Source organism: Aquarana catesbeiana, linkage group LG08 (assembly GCF_042186555.1).
Source record: "Aquarana catesbeiana isolate 2022-GZ linkage group LG08, ASM4218655v1, whole genome shotgun sequence".
Taxonomy (NCBI): Eukaryota; Metazoa; Chordata; class Amphibia; order Anura; family Ranidae; genus Aquarana; species Aquarana catesbeiana.
The window spans coordinates 129,903,801-129,926,857 of record NC_133331.1 but is presented as its reverse complement, the minus strand read 5'-3'; the positions used below and the strand labels follow the sequence as shown (position 1 = coordinate 129,926,857).

At 43.8% G+C, this 23,057-nt stretch overlaps 1 protein-coding gene across 1 annotated transcript in view; it reads left to right on the top strand.

Annotated features, from left to right (window-relative positions):
• The window catches only part of HTR7 (5-hydroxytryptamine receptor 7), a 329,036-nt gene extending 306,267 nt beyond the window's left edge, over nucleotides 1-22,769 (top strand). Inside the window, exon 3 of the mRNA XM_073596393.1 lies at nucleotides 22,502-22,769. Coding sequence (XP_073452494.1) covers nucleotides 22,502-22,562 — 61 coding nt within the window. The 3' untranslated portion in view covers nucleotides 22,563-22,769. The remainder of the gene's footprint in view (nucleotides 1-22,501) is intronic.
• The last annotated feature ends 288 nt before the right edge of the window (nucleotides 22,770-23,057 follow it).

The following is a 23,057-nucleotide window of genomic DNA, read 5'->3' as shown; positions in this document are numbered from 1 at the left end:
GGGAACAAAATGATAAAAAATTTGTTTGGGTACAGTGTAGCATGAGTGCGCAATTGTCATTCAAATTGCGACAGCGCTGAAAGCTGAAAATTGGCCTGGGCGGGAAGGTGTCTAAGTGGCTGGTATTGAAGTGGTTAATAAGCAAAGATCAAGTAGGTTTCATCCCTTTACGACAAGCAGCAGATAATGTCCGCAGAGCATCATTATTGATTCAAGCAGCTAAAACAAGGCGAATACCTCTGTGTCTCCTGTCAGATATCAAAAAAGCATTTGATACAGTGACGTGGCCCTACTTAAATTTCACTCTACAAAAATGGGGCTTTGGCCCTCATTTTCTAAGCTGGGTCACTTCACTTTTTATTAATCCCAAGGCATGTGTTAAATATGCAGGATACAAATCAGACATGTTTAACATAAATAGAGGAACATGTCAGGGTTGTCCTCTCTCCCCATTTCTATTTGCCTTACTCATTGAACCTCTTGCCCAGGCTATCCGTACAGATCCCTCAATCAAGGGCATAGATTTAGCAGGCCATCAACATAAATTATGTCTATTTGCTGACGATATATTAATTTTTATGTCTTCCCCTCATATTTCTGCTCCCAATCTTATAAGCAAATTAGATCACTTTGCCCAAATTTCTGGACTAATTATAAACTCACAAAAATCAACAGCTTTAAATGTCTCTTTACCCCCGCAAACAATACAACAAGCTCAAACATCTCTCCCTCACATATCTAGGTATTACTCTTACCCCCAATCTATCTGATATCTTCTCTGCTAACTATCCTCCACTACTACGAAAAATGACTCATTTTCTTAAACAATGGTCCTATTTGCCAATATCATGGATTGGTAAAATAAATGTAATAAAAATGACTGTATTACCTAAAATGTTATATCTCTTTCGTGTATTAACCATTCCTATCCCGGCATACTTCCTTAGGAACCTACAACGTAAAACACAAGCATTCATATGTAGCTTCTTAAAATCTTGCTTACCTACCCACACTCTTTATCTTTCTAAACTTAAAGGAGGATTAGGTTTCCCTAATTTTACTGATTAATTCCATGCAGCACAAATACCAAATATTCCTAAATATCACACGAAACATGAGATCCCCCTCTGGGTAGTGATTGAACCAATCGAATGTGATCTTATCTCCATACCAAATCTAATATGGTCTACCTCTTCTGAGCATAAAATAAAAAAATATAGGATTACTATACATACAATTGCTATATGGGATAGATTCAAAGTAATCAAAAGACTATAATCTCCGTATATACCTCTTGTATCATTTATTAGAAATCCACTTTTCTACCCAGCTCATACATCTCCTAAAACTTTTTAAAAAATGGATTTCTGCTGATTTAACACAACTCTATGACCTGATAACGACCACTTCACTTAAAACATTTCCTGAAATATGTGAAACCCATCAATTTCCAGATTCAGAACTCTTTCGTTATCTACAGATCAAAAAAAAATTGATGCCATTTATACAAGGTATAGATAATCTATGTGACATAACGCATTTTGAACGTATTTGTAAAACTGACCCCCACTCAAAGGGGCTTGTGTCAATGTTGTATAGTCACCTGAATGCTTTTCCTGATACAAAAATCCCCCCCTATGTGGAAAAATGGGAGAATGATCTTGGTTTTCACATGGACTCATCCAAATGGGATAAATTCTGGGCCAATACCAAAATATCTTTTCATACTGTAGTTATTCCTAATGCTCTCTAAATTATTCAAGAAAACTATCATCCCAGATCCGACAATTGTGCTTCTAAATTTAAAGCCTACCCAAATCTCCTATACACAATTTAAACTCCTTCTACAAATTACCACAGCTGCAAAGCAGACCATCGCCAAAGCGTGGAAGTCCTCATCATTAATGCTTTTTGAAACTACGAATAGAATACTACAGGCCATGATCCTCTCGAAAACAGATGCCATATCCAACGATAACATATCTAAATTTGAGAAAATTTGGAGTCCTTGGGTGACCCACTTTCTTTCTCCTAATTTTGACACTTCTTTACTAAGACCTTGGTAACTATATAACTTTGTTTTGAAGAACTGATAAAAAGATACTCTGTACATATTGTTACTAAGAAATCCCCGGAAACCTCTACTAATCCAGACTTTTTTTTTTCTTCTTCTTATCTTTACTTTCCTTTAATTATTTTCTTTTCTCCTTATTCTATCCTGTCTTCTCCTATTTATTTTTACATAACGAAATGGTAGCGAAACATTTACTTTTATAATGTTCAATTATAATACAATAATAGATAGTAAGCTCTAATATCCTACTATAAATAACTGATTCTCGTAGTAATTCATATTATTTCTTTAATACATATTACTCAAAGTTAAAAGTTTAACAACTTTTTAATTTTTTGTTGCTCTTGATTATATAATTGTTAAAATTGATTGTAACACCTTAGTCTTTCTACAACATATAGTCTATTTAAGTCTTTCATTGCTTGTAACTACAAGAAATACTAAGATCTGATATGTAAATTCAACTAATGCTACCATTTAATGTAATCAATATTTTGTTAATTGTACCAATGTTTATATTTTCAAAATCAATAAACAAATTTGACAAGAAAAATGTTCAGCCCAGTAGTAGTAGAACCAAGTTTTCAAATAAACATCATAAATGTTTTGCGAAGAGAGCATTAAGTCCCTTGTGTTCATTTACTTCACCTCTGTAATCCACCATGGACAGGGATGGGGGTTGTGAGTTTTTCCATTTCAGAGGGATGCAGACTTTGGCGGTATAAACATGATGAAGAATCAATCTACTGTAAGTATTCAGTGAGATACAGGAGTTATGGGGTAGGTAGAAAGAGGGATCTGGAAGTGTAAAATCTGTAATTAAAAGAAAAAATCCTTCTTACTCAGACAATATTAAGCAGGACCATAATATACAGTGCCTTAAAAAAGTATTCATACCCCTTGAAATTTTTCACATTTTGTTATGTTGCAACCAAAAACGTAAATGTATTGTATTGGGATTTTATGTGATAGACCAACACAAAGTGGCATGTAATTGTGAAGTGGAAGGAAAATGATAAATGTTTTTTTTTTAATTTTTTACAAATAAATCTGTGACGTATGGCGTGGATTTGTATTCAGCCTCCCTGAGTCAATACTTTGTAGAACCACCTTTCACTGCAATTACAGCTGCAAGTCTTTTTGAGGATGTCTCTACCAGCTTTGCACATCTAGAAAGTGACATTTTTGCCCATTCTGCTTTGCAAAATAGCTCAAGCTCTGTCAGACTGGATGGAGAGCGTCTGTAAACAGTAATTTTCAAGTCTTGCCACAGATTCTCAATCGGATTTAGGTCTGAACTATGACTGGGCCATTTTAACACATGAATATGCTTTGATCCAAACCATTCTATTGCAGCTCTGGCTGTATGTTTGGGATCGTTGTCCTGCTGGGAGGTGAACCTCTGCCCTAGTCTCAAGTCTTTTGCAGACTCTAACAGGTTTTCTACTAAGATTGTCCTGTATTTGGCTCCATCCATCTTCAACTCTGACCAGCTTCCCTGTCCCTGCTGAAGAAAAGCTGGTCAAAGCACCAAGCATTCCTATTGGATGCCTAGCGGCGCTTTGGCAAGCGGAGGAAACATGAGGAGCGGACACCTCTGCCGCCGCTGCTGCCTGCACTGTAGAGGAGAGGAGAGTGGAGCAAGAGCAGGATCCTCTCCACAGCCTGGTAAGTGCAGTGCCACCAGTGCCACGAGCCACCCGCATGAGGAAAGGGGGTTGGTGCTGCCAGTGCCGCGAGCCACCTGCGGGGGGGTTGTGTGCTGCAAGTGCCGCGAGCCAACTATGGGGGGGTGGTGGGTGCTTCCAGTGCCACCAGTGCCGCAAGCCATCCGTAGGGGGGAGGTGGTTGTACTGCCAGTCCCGCATGTTGGGGGAGTTTAATGCTGCCCTATATATCATATCTCTAATGCTGCCCTATATACGCTATCTGTAATGCTGACCTATATACCGTATCTGTAATGCTGACCTATATATCCTATCTGTAATGCTGCCCTATATACTGTATCTGTAATGCTGCCCTTTATACCCTATCTGTAATGCTGACCTATATATCCTATCTGTAATGCTGCCCTATATACCGTATCTGTAATGTCGCTCTATGTACTGTATCTGTAATGCTGACCTATATACTGTATCTGTAATGCTGACCTATATATCCTATCTGTAATTCTGCCCTATATACCGTATCTGTAATGGTGCCCTATATACCGTATCTGTAATGCTGCCCTTTATACCTTATCTGTAATGCTGACCTATATACCCTATCTGTAATGCTGCCCTATATACCCTATCTATAATACTGAGCTATATAACCTATATACCCTGATCTGTGAGGCTGAGCTATATGCTCTGTCCTGTGATGCTGAGCTGTATACACCCGACACTATGGGTGGAATACAGGGGACGGAGTGGGTGGATTATATAAGGGGTGGGGCTTATGAGAAGTGGGGGGGTCAAAAAGGAAGGACGGGGTCTGGCCTCCATCCTAAAACTTCACCAGCCGTCACTGGCACCTTCTTCCACATGTTTGCTGTGTCCCCCACATGGCAAACTGCAAATGGGACTTCATATGGTTTTCTTTCAACAATGGCTTTCTTCTTGCCACTCTTCCATAAAGGCCAAATTTGTGGAGTGCACGACTAGTAGTTGTCCTATGGATACATTCTCCCAATTGAGCTGTGGATCTCTGCAGCTCCTCCAGAGTTACCATGGGCTTCTTGGCTGCTTCTCTGATGAATGCTCGCCTTGCCTGCCCTGTCAGGCCAGTCCCTGCTTTAAACTTCTCCACAACTTTATTCCTGACCTGTCTGGTGTGTTCCTTGGCCTTCATGATGCTGTTTGTTCACTAAGGTTTTCTAACAAACAACAGAGGGCCTCACAGAACAGCTATATTTATACTGAGATTAAATTACACACAGGTGGACTCTATTTACTAATTAGGTGACTTCTGAAGGCAATTGGTTCCGTTTGATTTTTGTTAGGGGTATCAGAGTAAAGTGGGCTGAATACAAATGCACGCCACACTTTTCACATATTTATTTGTAAAAAATGTTGCCAAACATTTATAATTTTCCTTTCACTTCACAATTATGTGCCACTTTGTGTTGGTCTATCACATAAAATCCCAATAAAATACATTTACGCTTTTGGTTGTAACATGACAAAATGTGGAAAATTTCAAAGGGTATGAATACTTTTTTAAGGCACTATATGTAGCATATCACCCAGTCCCACCTGGCATCTCCAACAATGGTCTGCTACTGTAGGGAAGCAATTATGCAGAACCAAAGGTGGGCGATACTACCGTGTAAGAATTTTGTATTTCATCGCACTCTGGTGCTGATAGAGGATTTGAGAGAAAGATAAATAGTTCTCCTGCACTGGGCAGGATCAAAAGATTGTTTCAGGTTGGCCTCCCATCTCTGAAGAAAGGGTGGTTACTGCCATCTTTGCAAGGAGTGGTCAGTAGGGAGCATGTCAGAGAAAGAGAGTTTCAAATTGGTCCCGAATCAGTTTAGAGTTTTTCGTATGCTATCAGAAGGCATAGAAAGAAGTGCACAGCAGGAAGGGTTCCCAAGAAATGGGACAATTGTATAGCCTTCCAAAAGTCCAGACCATAAGAACTCAAAAAATAACCTTTAGATTGTCCAAGGATGACCACCTAGAAGAATACTAGGTGAAATGTGAGGCTTGATAATTTTGGGAATCCAAGAGGTTGCAAAAAGGACCCTGTTCAAGTCCCAGGCTAAAGAGCAGGTAACCCAGAATAGAGTAGAGTGGTGAGTGTTTTGGAGATAGATCAGTGGTAGAAAAGATTTGGTCACGTATCTTTAGGGTTGGGCCAATCGTTGGGTGGTCCTGAGAAAGAGAGACAAGTCCGAATAACCTCAGGGGGCTCTTTGAAAGGGAATTGGTGATGTAGATTGTTCCATTCTTGACCAAAGTTTAAGGTTGCCATGACGGCACCAATCAATCAGTCTCACGAGGTGCACAGCCTGGTAGTCGCATCCGGTAGTACCAGACTTCCATGCTGTTTAGGTAAGGATAGTAATGCAATCTAGATCTCCAGAATGCACAGACAAAACTGGTAAAGAGAAGAATAACTTGCTTAACCTCTTGCCGACTGCCCAACGTACATTTATTGCAGAGTGGTGGCTCCTCTGTGCAGAATCACTTACCTGTACGTGATTTTGTACTTCTGAATCTGGGGTGCTCATGCGCGCCACCAGCGGCCTGCTTCCGCTGTAATTGGCGGTGATCATTCAGGAAAGAAGCAGAACGGTGGTCTGCTTATGTAAACAAGGCAGATCGCCGTTCTGTCAGTAGGGAAGGTAGTGATCTTGTGTTTCTTCTAAGCAGGAACACGGATCTCTACCTTCCTACAGTACAATCACCTCCCCCACAGTTAGAAAACACTCCCTAGATACACATTTAACCCTTTGCTTGCCCCTGATGTTAACCCCTTCCCTGCCAGTGACATTAGTACAGTGATAGTGCATATTTTTAGCACTGATCACAGTATTAGTGTCACTTGTTCCCCAAAAAAGTGTCACTTAGTGCCCGCCGCAATATCACAGTCCTGTTATAAGTCACTTATCGCCACCATTACCATTTAAAAAAAATACATAAAAATTCCATAAACATATCCCATTGTTTGTAGACGCTATAACTTTGCACAAACCAATCAATATATGCTTATTGGGATTTTTTACTAAAAATATGTAGCAGAATACATATTGACCTAAATTGATGAAGAAAATTGATGTTTACCATTTTTTTATTAGATATGTTTTATAGCAAAAAGTAAAAAATATTGGTGTTTTTTCAAAATTGTCTGTCTTTTTTTGTTTATAGCGCAAAAAATAAAAACCACAGAGGTGATCAAATACCACCAAAGTAAAGCTCTATTTGTGGGAAAAAGGGACATATTTGGGTACAGAGCCGCATGACCATGCAATTGGCAGTTAAAGTAACACAGTGCCGTATTGCAAAAAATGGCCTGGTCATGAAAGGGGGTAAACCTTCCCGAGCTGAAGTAGTTAAAAAAAGATGTAGGAACAAAGATCAGAAGTGCCTGAAATAGGTTTAGAAACTTCAGGAAAACAGACATTTTAATGATATTACATCCCTCGAACCAGGAGAAAAGGCCTCATTGTGACTTTTGAAACATTCTCTTCACAACAGCAAGGGGAGGTAAGAAATAAGTGAGTAAATGTGTTTTAATGTGGGAGAAATGAGTCCCCAAGCCTTTCAATGCATTTGTAGTCCACTTAATTTTAAAGTTACATTGTAGGTGTTTCATTAACTTGATAACATGGCCACCCTCATCGCCTTAGATTTAGTAAAATAAATTCTCCGACTGGATAAGGAGCCGTAGTTATCAAACTCATTAAGTAGGTTGGGTGGGGAAACAGTTGGGTTGGTGAGTGAGAACATGTTATTTGCATATGCAGACTAGAGATGAGCCGAACACCCCCCAGTTCGGTTCGCACCAGAACCTGCGAACGGACCGAAAGTTTGCACGAACGTTAGAACCCCATTGACGTCTATGGGACTCGAACGTTCGAAATCAAAAGTGCTCATTTTAAAGGCTAATTTGCATGGTATTGTCCTAAAAAGGGTTTGGGGACCCGGGTCCTACCCCAGGGGACATGTATCAATGCAAAAAAAACTTTTAAAAACGGCAGTTTTTTAGGGAGCAGTGATTTTAATGATGCTTAAAGTAAAAAAAAAAAAAAGTGAAATATTCCTTTAAATTTCATACCTGGGGGGTGTCTATAGTATGCCTGTAAAGTGGTGCGTGTTTCCCGTGTTTAGAACAGTCCCTGCACCAAATGTCATTTTTAAAGGAAAAAATCTCATTTAAAACTGCTTGCGGGTTTAATGTAATGTCGGGTCCTGGCAATATGGATGAAAATCAGTGAGACAAACGGCATGGGTACCCCCCAGTCCATTACCAGGCCCTTTGGGTCTTGTATGGATATTAAGGGGAACCCCGCACCCAAATTAAAATAAGGAAAGGTGTGGGGCCACCAGGCCCTATATACTCTGAACAGCAGTATACAGGCGGTGCAAACAAGACAGGGACTGTAGGTTTGTTGTTAAGTAGAATCTGTTTGTCATTTTGAACGGGTACATTTTTAACGTGTTTAGCTCCAGCACAAAAATCTTTTTTAAGCTTTTTGGAAAACATAGGGAAGGGTTATCACCCCTGTGACATTTGTTTTGCTGTTTTTCCTCCTCTTTAGAAGATTTCACCTCACTTTTTGTCCCAATGACAAATGTTTTTTGAGAATTTGGGGTTTTTTGTGGAACAAGGATTGGAAAGCATCAGTGGAAAGGAGAAATGTTTTTCCCATATTAACTCTTACAGGAGAGAATTTCCCTTCCTAGGGGTAGATTTCATCTCACTTCCTGTTGTCTCCTTCCGTTTGCAAGTCGGAGTCGTTTGTAAGTTAGATGTTTGAAAGTAGGGGCCTGCCCTATATACTCAGCAGAAATTTGGGCCTTAGGTGTTGTTGTGGCCACAACAACGTAAGCCCTCACAGGGCCCTGCTGTGAAATATTAGATCAAGAATTGTAATTACATGCCCCTGTTGAACAGGGGCAGAAAAACTGGGCCTTTGGTGGTGGTGGTGGTGGTGCTGGTGCCACAACACTGTAAGTCCTCACTCGCTCTTGGTGGGTGCAGAAATGGGCCCTGCTGTGAAATATTAGATCAAGAATTGTAATTACATGCCCCTGTTGAACAGGGGCAGAAAAATTGGGCCTTTGGTGGTGGTGGTGGTGGTGGTGGTGCTGGTGCCACAACACTGCAACCCCTCACAGACACTCTAGTTGGAACGCAGGAACGAGCCCTGCTGCAAAGTATTGCATCAAAAATTGTAATTACACGCCCCTGTTAAACAGGGGCAGAAAAATTGGGCCTTAGGCACTGGTGCTGGTGCCACAACACTGCAACCCCTCACAGACACTCTAGTTGGAACGCAGGAACGAGACCTGCTGCAAAGTATTGCATCAAAAATTGTAATTACACGCCCCTGTTAAACAGGGGCAGAAAAATTGGGCCTTAGGCACTAGTGCTGGTGCCACAACACTGCAACCCCTCACAGACACTCTAGTTGGAACGCAGGAACGAGCCCTGCTGCAAAGTATTGCATCAAAAATTGTAGTTACACGCCCCTGTTAAACAGGGGCAGAAAAATTGGGCCTTAGGCACTGGTGCTGGTGCCACAACACTGCAACCCCTCACAGACACTCTAGTTGGAATGCAGGAACGAGCCCTGCTGCAAAGTATTGCATCAAAAATTGTAATTACATGCCCCTGTTAAACAGGGGCTGAAAAATTGTGCCTTAGGTACTGGTGGTGGTGCCCAGAACCAAAAATGTTCTTACAAGCTATCAGCGTGATGATTGAGGAGGAAGAGGATAATTACTCAGGGATAGTCACTCAGCATCAGCATAGGCAGTCTTTGAAGGGATCTGAGATTTCCAAAAAAATTATTCGGTTACATCAGCATCAGGTGCTTGGTAGCTGGTGGTGATCCAAGACTGATTCATTTTTATGAAGGTCAGTCGATCGACCGAGTCGGTGGACAGACGCACCCTGTGATTGGTTACCACGCCTCCAGCAGCACTGAATGTGCGTTCCTGCACCATGTAAAATAGACGCTGGCGATGGTTGCTGGAAACGATCATACCTTGGGGCTGCGGACCAAAAAATTGTCTGAACGCATCGGTCAGACGGCCACCTTCTCCACCGCTCCTTCTTTGACTGACCGAAGCCTCAGCAACACGTTGTCCAGAAACAGGAGTTTGTAACCTCCTAGTCTCTGGGAACGCGTTGCACAGACCTTTCTGCAAGGCCTCCCGAAGATGTTTCATCCTCTGCTCCCTCTGCGATGGCAAGATAAGGTCCGCAACCTTACCCTTGTAACGTGGATCAAGGAGGGTTGCCAGCCAGTATTGGTCCTTCTCCTTGATACCACGAATACGAGGATCCTTACGCAGGCTTTGCAGGATCAGGGAGGCCATGCAGCGTAGGTTTGCTGAGGCATTCGGTCCGGAGTCCTCTGGGTCACTAAGGACGACATGGTCCGCAGCCACCTCCTCCCAGCCACGTACAAGTCCATGTGTTTCTTGGGACTGATCCCTTAAAGACTGCTGCTGATGCTGAGTGCCAGGCTCCACCTCCATACTGACACAATCTTCCTCTTCCTCCTCCTCCTCGTCCTCTTCCTGTGTGATCGGCGGGCACGCAGGAACACTGTCTGGATAAAGGGGGCCTTGAGAGCTAAGGAAGTCCTCCTCTTCCTGCCTCTGTTCTGCCTCAAGTGCCCTGTCCATTATTCCACGCAGCGTGTGCTCCAACAGGTGGACAAGGGGGACAGTGTCACTGATGCATGCACTGTCACTGCTCACCATCCTCGTGGCCTCCTCAAATGGTGACAGGACAGTGCATGCATCCCTGATCATGGCCCACTGGCGTGGGGAAAAAAAAACAAGCTCCCCTGACCCTGTCCTGGTGCCATAGTCGCACAGGTACTCATTGATGGCCCTCTACTGCGTGTGCAGCCGCTGCAGCATGGCTAACGTTGAGTTCCACCTGGTGGGCATGTCACAGATTAGGCGGTTCTTGGGCAGGTTAAACTCCTTTTGGAGGTCCGTCAGCCGAGCACTGGCATTATATGACCGGCGGAAATGCACACAGACTTTCCTGGCCTGCCTCAGGACATCCTGTAAGCCCGGGTACCTGCCCAAGAACCGCTGCACCACCAAGTTAAGGACGTGAGCCAAACAGGGCACATGGGTCATTTGTCCCTGTCGGAGGGCAAAGAGGAGGTTGGTGCCATTGTCGCAAACCACCATTCCTGCCTTAAGTTGGCGTGGCGTCAACCACCTCTGAACCTGCCCCTGCAGAGCTGACAGAACCTCTGCCCCAGTGTGGCTCCTGTCCCCCAAGCACACCAGCTCAAGCACCGCATGGCATCTTTTGGCCTGCGTACTTGCGTAGCCCCTTGAACGGCTACGGAGCACCGCTGGTTCCGAGGACAAAGCACAGGAAGAGGCCATGGAGGAAGAAGAAGAGGAGGGGTGGAGGAGAGAGGTGTGTCACAATCATTAGCATTTTGGAGGCGTGGTGGCGGAACAACCTCCAACACTACTGCACCTTGTCCTGCATCCTTCCCAGCTGCCAGCAGAGTCACCCAATGCGCCGTGAAACTTAGGTAACGTCCCTGTCCATGCCTGCTGGACCATGAGTCAGCAGTAATATGCACCTTACTGCTGACCGCCCTGTCCAGCGAGGCATGGACATTGCCTTCCACATGCCGGTAGAGAGCCGGAATCGCCTTCCGTGAGAAAAAGTGGCGTTTGGGTACCTGCCACTGAGGAACCACACATTCCACAAACTCACGGAAGGGGGCAGAGTCTACCAACTGAAAAGGCAGCAGTTGAAGTGCTAGCAATTTTGCCAAGCTAGCATTCAACCGCTGGGCATGTGGATGGCTGGGAGCAAACTTCTTTCGGCGGTGCAGCAGCTGGGGCAGGGAAATTTGCCTGGTACAATCTGACGTCGGTGTACCAAAAGCAGATTGCCCACAAGTACTTGGCTGTGACACACTTAATTCTACACCTTCATTCCTCTCAGTGCAGGTCTCAGAGAGGACTGAAGGTATAGTGGGGTTGGACATCTCAGCTGATGAGGAGCAAGGAGAGGTCCTCTTTGTTCTTTGGTGTGGGTCTTTTAGATACGCTTGCCAACAAACTGCATGGCAGGTCAACATATGTCTGGTCAAGCATGTGGTACCCAAGCGGGAGATGTTTTGGCCACGCGAGATACGCTTGAGACATATGTTGCAAATAGCAGCGGTGTGATCTGATGCACTCGTCTCAAAAAAGGCCCACACCAAAGAACTTTTTGAATAACGCGCAGAGACTGCAGCGCCCTGCACATGTGGAGCTTTGGGGTGTGATGCAGTCAATGTGCTGCCCTTAGGCTGGCCCCTGGAGGGCATCCTGCCTCGTTGGTGATGTGCCGCCTCCTCCTCCTCCTCTCTCCTATCAGGCACCCACGTTGAGTCAGTGACCTCATCATCCCCTCCCTCCTCATCACTGGAGCAAACCTGGCAGTATGCTGCAGCAGGGGGAGCATGACTGCCAGATTGCTGTCCTTCTTGGGCACCCCCTCTGTCCGTGCTCATGTTACTGCCTTCATCTAGCTCAGTATCATCATCAGAGCCTTCCAAACGCTGGGCATCCTCCTGGAGCATGTACCCAACACTGTGGTCAAACAGTTCGAGGGACTCCTCAGGAGGACATGGTGGGGCTAGGTAAGGAGTCACTGATGACATTGAGCCGAGGGAAGAGGCCGCTGCTTTGCCAGACAAAGTACCCTGGGCATGGGTGAGAGAGGATGAGGAGGATGAGGACGGCTTGGTCATCCACTCGACCAAGTCTTCCGCATGTTGCGGCTCAACACGGCCAGCTGCCGAAAAAAAGGCCAAGCGTGTCCCACGGCCACATGCTGATGAGGATGCACCGTCTCCACAACCAGCACTAGACACAGAGCCTGCTTGCCCTCTCTTATTGGCTTGTGACTGTCTGCCTCTCCTTCTTGGCCTTCCAGACATACTAATGGCCTGTATCTGTACTAAGCTGGGATATATATATATATATATATATATATATATATATATATATATGTACTGATACTGCAGCTAGCAAAATCAACTGCCTGCCTGTAGTATGAGAACACCACCAAACTTCTACAGGTAGCTTTAGCTGAACACTGTGAGGTGGACGCACCCCACTAACTTGTAGGTTTAGCTGAACACTGTGAACAGGACGCACCCCACTAACTTGTAGGTTTAGCTGAACACTGTGAGCAAGACGCACCCCACTAACTTGTAGGTTTAGCTGAACACTGTGAGCAGGATGCACTGCACTAACTGTAAATAGTCTAGCTGCCTGACTGTGGTACTAATAGGATCAAAAGAACACCAGTAATTTTCTTCAGGTAGCTGTATATACTGTAACAAGACAAGCCTGCCTGTCAGTAAGAAGATAACAGGAACGGATCTAGCTGAACACTGTGAGCAGGACGCACTGCACTAACTTGTAGGTTTAGCTGAACACTGTGAGGTGGACGCACCCCACTAACTTGTAGGTTTAGCTGAAAACTGTGAACAGGACGCACCCCACTAACTTGTAGGTTTAGCTGAACACTGTAAGCAGGACGCACCCCACTAACTTGTAGGTTTAGCTGAACACTGTGAGCAGGACGCACTGCACTAACTGTAAATAGTCTAGCTGTCTGACTGTGGTACTAATAGGATCAAAAGAACACCAGTAATTTTCTTCAGGTAGCTGTATATACTATAACAAGACAAGCCTGCCTGTCAGTAAGAAGATAACGGGAACGGATCTAGCTGAACACTGTAAGCAGGATGCACTGCACTAAACTTGTAGGTTTAGCTGAACACTGTGAGCAGGACGCACCCCACTAACTTGTAGGTTTAGCTGAACACTGTGAGCAGGACGCACTGCACTAACTGTAAATAGTCTAGCTGCCTGACTGTGGTACTAATAGGATCAAAAGAACACCAGAAATTTTCTTCAGGTAGCTGTCTATACTGTAACAAGACAAGCCTGCCTGTCAGTACGAAGATAACAGGAATGAATCTAGCTGAACACTGTGAGCAGGACGCACTGCACTAACTGTAAATAGTCTAGCTGCCTGACTGTGGTACTAATAGGATCAAAAGAACACAAGCAATTTTCTTCAGGTAGCTGTATATACTGTAACAAGACAAGCCTGCCTGTCAGTAAGAAGATAGCAGGAACGGATCTAGCTGAACACTGTGAGCAGGACGCACTGCACTAAACTTGTAGGTTTAGCTGAACACTGTGATCAGGACGCACCCCACTAACTTGTAGGTTTAGCTGAACACTGTGATCAGGACGCACCCCACTAACTTGTAGGTTTAGCTGAACACTGTGAGCAGGACGCACCCCACTAACTTGTAGGTTTAGCTGAACACTGTGAGCAGGACGCACCGCACTAACTTGTAGGTTTAGCTGAACACTGTGAGCAGGACGCACCCCACTTACTTGTAGGTTTAGCTGAACACTGTGAGCAGGACGCACCCCACTAACTTGTAGTTTTAGCTGAACACTGTGAGCAGGACGCACTGCACTAATTGTAAATAGTCTAGCTGCCTGACTGTGGTACTAATAGGATCAAAAGAACACCAGCAATTTTCTTCAGGTAGCTGTCTATACTGTAACAAGACAAGCCTGCCTGTCAGTAAGAAGATGGCAGGAACGGATCTAGCTGAACACTGTGAGCAGGACGCACTGCACTAAACTTGTAGGTTTAGCTGAACACTGTGAGCAGGACGCACCCCACTAACTTGTAGGTTTAGCTGAACACTGTGATCAGGACGCACCCCACTAACTTGTAGGTTTAGCTGAACACTGTGAGCAGGACGCACCCCACTAACTTGTAGGTTTAGCTGAACACTGTGAGCAGGACGCACCGCACTAACTTGTAGGTTTAGCTGAACACTGTGAGCAGGACGCACCCCACTAACTTGTAGGTTTAGCTGAACACTGTGAGCAGGACGCACCCCACTAACTTGTAGTTTTAGCTGAACACTGTGAGCAGGACGCACTGCACTAACTGTAAATAGTCTAGCTGCCTGACTGTGGTACTAATAGGATCAAAAGAACACCAGCAATTTTCTTCAGGTAGCTGTCTATACTGTAACAAGACAAGCCTGCCTGTCAGTAAGAAGATAACAGGAATGGATCTAGCTGAACACTGTGAGCAGGACGCACTGCACTAACTGTAAATAGTCTAGCTGCCTGACTGTGGTACTAATAGGATCAAAAGAACACAAGCAATTTTCTTCAGGTAGCTGTATATACTGTAACAAGACAAGCCTGCCTGTCAGTAAGAAGATAGCAGGAACGGATCTAGCTGAACACTGTGAGCAGGACGCACTGCACTAACTGTAAATAGTCTAGCTGCCTGACTGTGGTACTAATAGGATCAAAAGAAAACCAGTAATTTTCTTCAGGTAGCTGTAAATACTGTAACAAGACAAGCCTGCCTGTCAGTAGGAAGATAACAAGAACGGATCTAGCTAAAATGAATACAGTGTATATATATATATATGCAACACCTGGGATGCATATATATACACAAAACACTGTAAGTGCATCTAACTGACTGACTGTTCTGCCTAATCTATCTAACTCAAATCAAATGTCACTGTCTGTCTCTCTCTCTCTCTCTGAATGAACGCCGGAACACACACTACACAGGGCCGCTGTGCAGGCGGCCTTATATAGTGTGGGGCGTGTACTAAATCCCCTGAGCCATAATTGGCCAAAGCCTCCTTGGCTTTGGCCAATTACGGCTCTCTGTTCAGGCGGCGCTGTGATTGGCCAAGCATGCGGGTCATAGTGCATGCTTGGCCAATCATCAGCCAGCAATGCACTGCGATGCCGCAGTGAATTATGGGTCGTGACGCGCCACACGAATTTGGCGCGAACGGCCCATATCGTTCGCAATTCGGCGAACGACCGAACAGCCGATGTTCGAGTCGAACATGGGTTCGACTCGAACACGAAGCTCATCCCTAATGCAGACACTTTGGGGGTCATATACTATAGCGCAAATATGCGATTGCGCATGTAGCACCCTCTACTTAAGTAGGTGATAGAGTTGAGATTTTTGTCAGTGCAGGTAAATTTAGGCAGGCCTAGCTGAAAGCTAGGCCTGTTTGTTTTCATCTGTAGGCTGGGAGTGGCTTAGAGTAGGCTGGTGACTCACAGCTAGCTTCACCTTTTGGTTACCTCCTTTCTGCTTCTAGAGGCTTCTAGAAGGAAGGTGGGGAAGAAAGGTGGAGCTGTCTGGGGTTTTCTAAGGAGCCCTGACCAATCCCCAACCTTGATTGGCAGAGGGCAGGCCTCCTTAAATACCTAGAGTCAGCCAGCTGGGGAGGAGTTGTTCAGGTGGAAGAACTGGAGATCAGTGGTGGTGCCTCCATTAAGGGTGCATGAGCACCGCCCCCTCTCTCCAGCCACCCCCCTCTGTGTATAATGAATATTCGCTTTCCAAACAGTGAACTGCCTCTCCTCCAATCAGGTGCGCGGGTCTGTTACCCGTCCCCTGATTGGCTGAAAGGACAGGTGCTGCGATTGGATGCCTATCAGGAAGAGGGGAGGAGACACATGGAGGACTTGTTGTCTGACCCGCTGCAAGGTCCCACCCCTCGCCACCATCACCCGCATGCCTGACCCGCCACCGAGACAGGGTAAGTGCCGGGCAGACTATGAGCGGGGTGCAGTGGCAGCATTTGATGGGGCACAGTGGCACTATTTGATAGGCACGGTGGCAGCATTTGATGGGCACAGTGGCAGCATTTGTTGGAACACATTGGCACTATTTGATGGGCACAGTGGCAGCATTTGATGGGCACAGTGGCAGCATTTGATGGGCACACTGGCAGCATTTGATGCGGCAGAATGGCACTATTTGATGGGCACACTGGCAGCATTTGATGGGGCACAGTGGCAGCATTTGATGGGCACAGTGGCAGCATTTGATGGGCACAGTGGCAGCGTTTGATGGGCACAGTGGCTTCAAGTGATGGGCACATTGGCTGCATTTGATGGCACAGTGACTGCATTTGATGGGCACAATGGCTGTGTTTGATGGCACAGTGGCAGCATTTGATGGGGCACAGTGGCAGGCAGCATTTGATGGGCACAGTGGCAGCGTTTGATGGGCACAGTGGCAGTGTTTGATGGCACAGTGGCTGCGTTTGATGGGCACAGTGGCTGCAATTGATGGGCACAGTGGCTGCATTTGATGGCACAGTGGCTGCGTTTGATGGGCACAGTGGCTGCGTTTGATGGGCACAGTAGCTGGTTTGCTGGGCACAGTGGCTGCATTTGATGGGCACAGTGGGTGCGTTTGATGGCACAGTGGCTGCAATTGATGGGCACAGTGGCTAAACAGGAGTGTTCTAAACAGGAGCAGGAGAGGACAGCAGGGGAATACTGCTGGGCAAGTCTCCAGGAGGTATCCATCAGGTGTCGGTGAGTGACAGGCACAGTTGGGAGAGCTGGGAAAGGCATGCCGGAATGGACTGGGAGTGTGCAGTCTGAGATAGATGTAGAGCTAGCGGGAGAGACTGTGATGTTACTGGCAGTGAAGTCTGGCCGCTGCAGCAGGGAGGGCTGTCAGGGTCTACGAAGGGCTGACTGTGATCAGTATTCCACCAAAGAGGGCAGCTAGCACCGGCACTTTTTTTGCTACACCATAGGGGCCCACGGTCCCTGCCTGTAATAAGGCACTTTTTCTAAGGCCTGGCTGAAACCAGTGTTAGGCCTAACCATGTGCTAGCTGCCCCCGAAGAACTATGCTGGAGGGAGAAGAAGAGATAATCTGCAGCAAGTGTTGTGTAGGAGGAGAGTATCTAAATTGTCCCAAGCCATTTAAAAACATTTTTTTGGCCATCCCATAAATTCCTTAACCTATCCAAGTTCTAATCCCTCAGTAAAATACAAAAAAACAAAGCTGATGGACTTTTCATTGTCTTGGAGTGTCTGGAAGTGAATGCCGGGCTGGGCAGGGTGACAGGTGGGCCACATCACTCAGCAGCCTCGGGGGTACCGCTACACGATAATAGCACCCAATTAAGCCAATTAAGACTTCAACTGGGCAGACATGCAGATGGAAAATCTCGCTATTGCCAGCAAACATGCCTGTCAAATCGGCATATGCGGGAATAGTTGAAGTCAATGTGGCTCGAACCTGCAAAATCAAAAGTCCTCATTGAAGGCTTATATGCAAGTTATTTGCCATAAAAAGTGTATGGGGAACTGGATCTTGCCCTGGGGACATGTATCAATGCAAAAAAAAGTTTTAAAAACAGTCGTTTTTAAAGGAGTAGTGATTTTAATGATGCTTAAAGTGAAACAATAAAAATGAAAAAACCCTTGAAATATCGTGCTTGGGGGTCCCCTTAGTCTGCCTGTAAAGTGGTGCATCTGTGCGATGCCTAGAACATACTGCAGCGATAATGACTCCCAGCAATATAGATTTTAAAAAAAAGGCGTGCGCCCCCCCAGTCTATAACAGGACCTTCTAGTCTGGTAAGGATTTTAAGGGTAACCCTACACCAAAATTTAAAAAAAATTGACGTGGAGTCCCCCCCAAAATCTATACCAGACCCTTATCCAAGCATGCAGCCTGGAGGTCAGGAAAGGGGGGGAGAGCGAGCACCCCCATCCTGAACCATACCAGGCCACATACCCTCAACATAGGGTAGGTGCCCCCCACATGCTGATGGTTACAAGGGCCTCTTCCCGATAACCCTGGCCAGTGGTTGTCGGGGTCTGCGGCCGGAGGGTTTATCAGAATCTGGAAGCCCCCTTTAACAAGGGGGCCCCCAGATCCCCATCCCCCTATGTGAATGAGTATGGGGTACATCATACTCCTACCTATTGAACAAAAAAGTAGTGTAATGTGACAAAAGACAATAGCCAGTTTTTAAGTCCTTTATTAAAAATGTCTTCTTCTTCCCCTGCTTCTTCCTCTGATCTTCTCCTTCTCCCTTCAGTCTTCCTCCGGCTTTTCCTTCCCCGTCATTTCTTCCAGTCTTCTTCTCCTTTTTCCTGTGCTTTGGGATTTCTACATGCTAGATCAACCTCCTATAATTTAGAAGTTTGATTATTCCAGCAAGAAGTGCCTCTATGGGTGATGGGATATCACCCATAGGCAAACTACATTGACACACACAGAAGGAATTAATTAGAATGAACCTCCTTTTTCATCTCAACCATTACATAGCAGTTGTAAGTCTATCATGAGATTTATGATCAATCATCAAATAACAGCCTTAGTGAGGTGTGGGTCAGGAATTATGCATACCCCAACCCCCCTACCCCCCGCATACACACACACAAAAAACCCACAAAAAACATATCTATTTGCTATTTGTAACCCAATATACACACTGCAAAGAAAAATTCTGGCCTGTTCTTAGGCCAAACACCTGCCACAAATGCAGGCCTTTAAATAACCTAGCTAGGATTGCTCACCCACAAAGTAAAGGGCACACCCACTTCTTGTAGGCATCAAGTGTTCACACCTGTTCAAGAAGGGCACACCCACTTCTTGTAGGCATCAAGTGCTCACACCTGTTCATTAGGAATACACACTCTTTACAAATGAAAAAATGCCTCAGCATTGAATTCGAACGTTGTTGGGCATGTGGAGGGTCCAAAACAGGAAATGACAACATTGTGAGGGGTGCTTCACACAAATTCGTGACAAAGCGCATTTGTCATTCATCATCAGCATCCAAAAGTAAAATATGTGTGCAGCATAACATCAGACTTGGACATCCATATCTGGGCCAAAACACCCCAGTTCTAGATTTGGTGCAAACCCACATTTGCTTGATTTATAGTGTGATTTCTTGGGGTTCCATTATGTGAAACCCATCAAAAATGTTAGCACATGGTGAAAAAAAACTTTACAACACACAAACCTTTAGCTAGGTAGCAGGATTGGGATTTGAACTCACAAACTCAGTGCTGCCATGCAGAAGTGCTAACATGTGATACACTGTGCTGCCACAAGTTTTTAGGCTGCATCCCTGCAGTGTAAAACAAGCCCAAGTCCCAGGGGTGCAAGAAGTTAATCAATGCAGATGTACTGTGGAAGGCCAGAGAGCCAGTGAACAACCTGTTTCTGGCATATGCCATCTATTTTGAAGGCTGGTTATGACTGATTATTGTCAACATGCTGAGAGCTAAACAGCTGTCATTTTGTGAGTTTTGGCTTGGTAAGAGGCTGCAATTAGTGGTAGTGGGGAAATGTTAAGGCTGATTAGAGTCCTTGCCCATGGAAAACATATAACACAATTTGCAATGGTGGTGGAACCCTCCTACACATAAATACTACATTTATGTAAGGCCCTGAGTCAGGAGTTATGTTTAACAACATAGGGAGAACAGAAAACTTCTCTACATGAAGTTGCATGTTTGGGTTTTAAACATATATTGCATTTCTTTGGACATATAGGTGGTGGAATTACATTAGTCAGGAGTTATTATTCTTGATTTATTCTGTGATATTTGGTTGTTCTTAGTGTGTGAGTGTAGAATAGTGATGTTACCCTCTGATTTTTGGGAATTACATTTTTATTTCTGATGTTGGTACACATATCACATTTTTTGGGCTCAAATTATGATCATTTGGAAATAATAAAAACACACAAAATTGTGAGTCATTATAAATTTGCACGAGCAATGGTATTGTTTATTGTTTGTAAAGACACCTGTGTGAGTTTGGGTAAAGATTTTTGTGAGATGGACAGCAACAACTGAAAGTGACAGGAAAAAAATATATTTTACCAAAACATCAAAACATTACATTCTAGCATTCCTAAAAACAAAATAGATGATGAAGAAGCAACATTGTTGCAAGGGCAATTTCCTTGAGAGAAAGATACATTCATCTCAACATGAAAAGTATTTATTTGGGGAAGTTACAATTGTGCCATTACAATCAATAGCTGAAACATGCATTGGGCTACATAACTCTCATTTTCACTCCCCGAAACGCTTTTTAATGCAGCACTAATTTTGGTATTTACTAAAGCTATCTGTAAAAAAGCCATGGAAGTTAAAATGAGAGTAGTTTGCATGTCTGCACATGCTCAGTTGTGCTCTTCTCAGACTTTTAAAGATATTTCAGTGTAGAAATCTCTTTTTCACACTTTAAAAGCAGATTATCTTTAAACAATATACCACATATTTCAGTACCATTTAGGCAAACATATCATGCTCTAAACATTATTTCCATGTGCAATTCTCCAGGTCCTAACAAGTGTAAGGGCTTGGGCGCTATCTGTTGTCTGGGCACTATGGTGAATTCGATTTTGGGAGTATTTTTTCGCCAGCACTATTGTGAATTCTGTTTGGGCGCTAATTAGCGCTATTTGGCATTTTGAGTGCTAATTACCGTGCAATCGCATATTCGTGCTATGGTAAATGACCCCCTTTATGTTGTTGCTCTCCAATCTGGATACCTGTGATATCAGAATTTTGTCTGACTCTACAGAGATATGGTTCAAGGGTAAGTGTCAAAAGCAGTGGAGAGAGGGGGCAGCCCTGCCTCATACCATCTGATATCTTAAAAGAATACCAAACACTCACATCTAAGCATCCAAACTCCTATGCCTATTAATTTCATGACCAAAAAAGATGACATGCCAGTTCATTCTATCAAGTACCTTCTTGGCATCTGTCACCAAGAGAAAGCAAGGGGTATTCTTATAACTGTCTAGAAGTGAATGTGCTGTCTATTTAACTCATATCAAAAACATCAAAAATACATTGATAAATCAATAAATATATGATCAGTTCATAAAATAGGTGCAATTTCTAAGCTGAGAAAATGCAAACAGTGTACAACATTTCCCTAATTCATCACCAAAATTCATATGCATTAATTTGCTCATATGGTGCAATAAATAATTGTGCAAAATAATGCTTAAAGTGCTATGTGCAGTTCATACCCAAAAAGTAGGATTACAAAATTTAAACAAAATTAAAAAATAAAAAGTCCAAAGTTCATCAACTTATTCAACAATTTCTATGATGATAAATTCCATCAGGAAAATCTTGGGAAATATCCCATCACCCATAGAGGCACTTCTTGCTGGAATGATTAGACCTCTATATTATAGGAGGTTGATCTAACATGAAGAAATCCCAAAGCAAACAGCAACAACCTGGGGGCAATCTCACATCAAGGATTTACCTATAGTAGCCACTAGCTAGTCTGATATAATGGCTCCAGTAACTTTGCAAAACCTCCAGTGGAACATCAACAAAATCTTCATGACAGTATAACATGAAAGAAACACAGAAAAAACGCCATGGCCCAGTATCACAGATTGCATATATTTGTAATCAGCAATTATATTCACAAGAGGAGACATAGACAAGAATTATACCAAAAACATGGCGCCGCTGCCAAGCGTCTGCAGTGACGTCACAGGTAAGCTCCGCCCGACCAGTTTTGCATCAATACGCATCTTCAGGGGCCCCAAGTAATTGTCAGTCAAACTATCACAGTACTGAAAATTGAAAATCAGCCTGGTAATGAGGGGGTATATATAGGCTAGTACTCAAGTGGTTACCTTAATTGTTTTTTCTATCATATTATATTTATTATCTTAGAAACACTCATTTAAATCATATCATTTAAAAACAAACACTTGGGAAGGTCAGTTTTATATTTCTTTATAATAAAAGGCATATTAATATGAAATATCTGTATGCACTTGAATTTGCTGAGATGTCATTTCACTTTTATTTTATTTGTGTTTTTCAGGAAAAATTGTTTTCGGGAAGATCTCCTACAGGAGCAGTTTATCAACAGGCTACACTCCTAATCTTGGTTTATATTCTATGCCTTTTCTTTCAGGCCTGTGTAATCTTTTTAATCTTTAAATTATATTTTCCACTGTTAATGATACTCTGGGGTACAGCACATCATTCTTACAAATCCCAGAATATGAAAACCCTGGCACGTTTAATATTATAATTTAATAAAGATTTTTTTTTTTCATGTGGATCTCTATTCATAATGTCCATGTACCAAATAAAGATTTTAGATAGAAATTTAATTTCTGTTTTACTTTTTCCTAAAAATGTGGGAGGTTACACAAAGCAAAACAAATATAATAAACAGAATTAAGAGGATTTACTTATAAGACACTCACTAACTCCCCCCCCCCCCCCCCCCACAATTTTTAAACAACCACAGAAATTCTTTCTATTATTCTTAAAGGAGAAATAGGAATAAAAATAAAGAAATATGGGGTGGCCTATGTTGACAGCTTGTTGCTGATCCTCACTGAAATGGTATTTACAGCAAAGTCAGATTG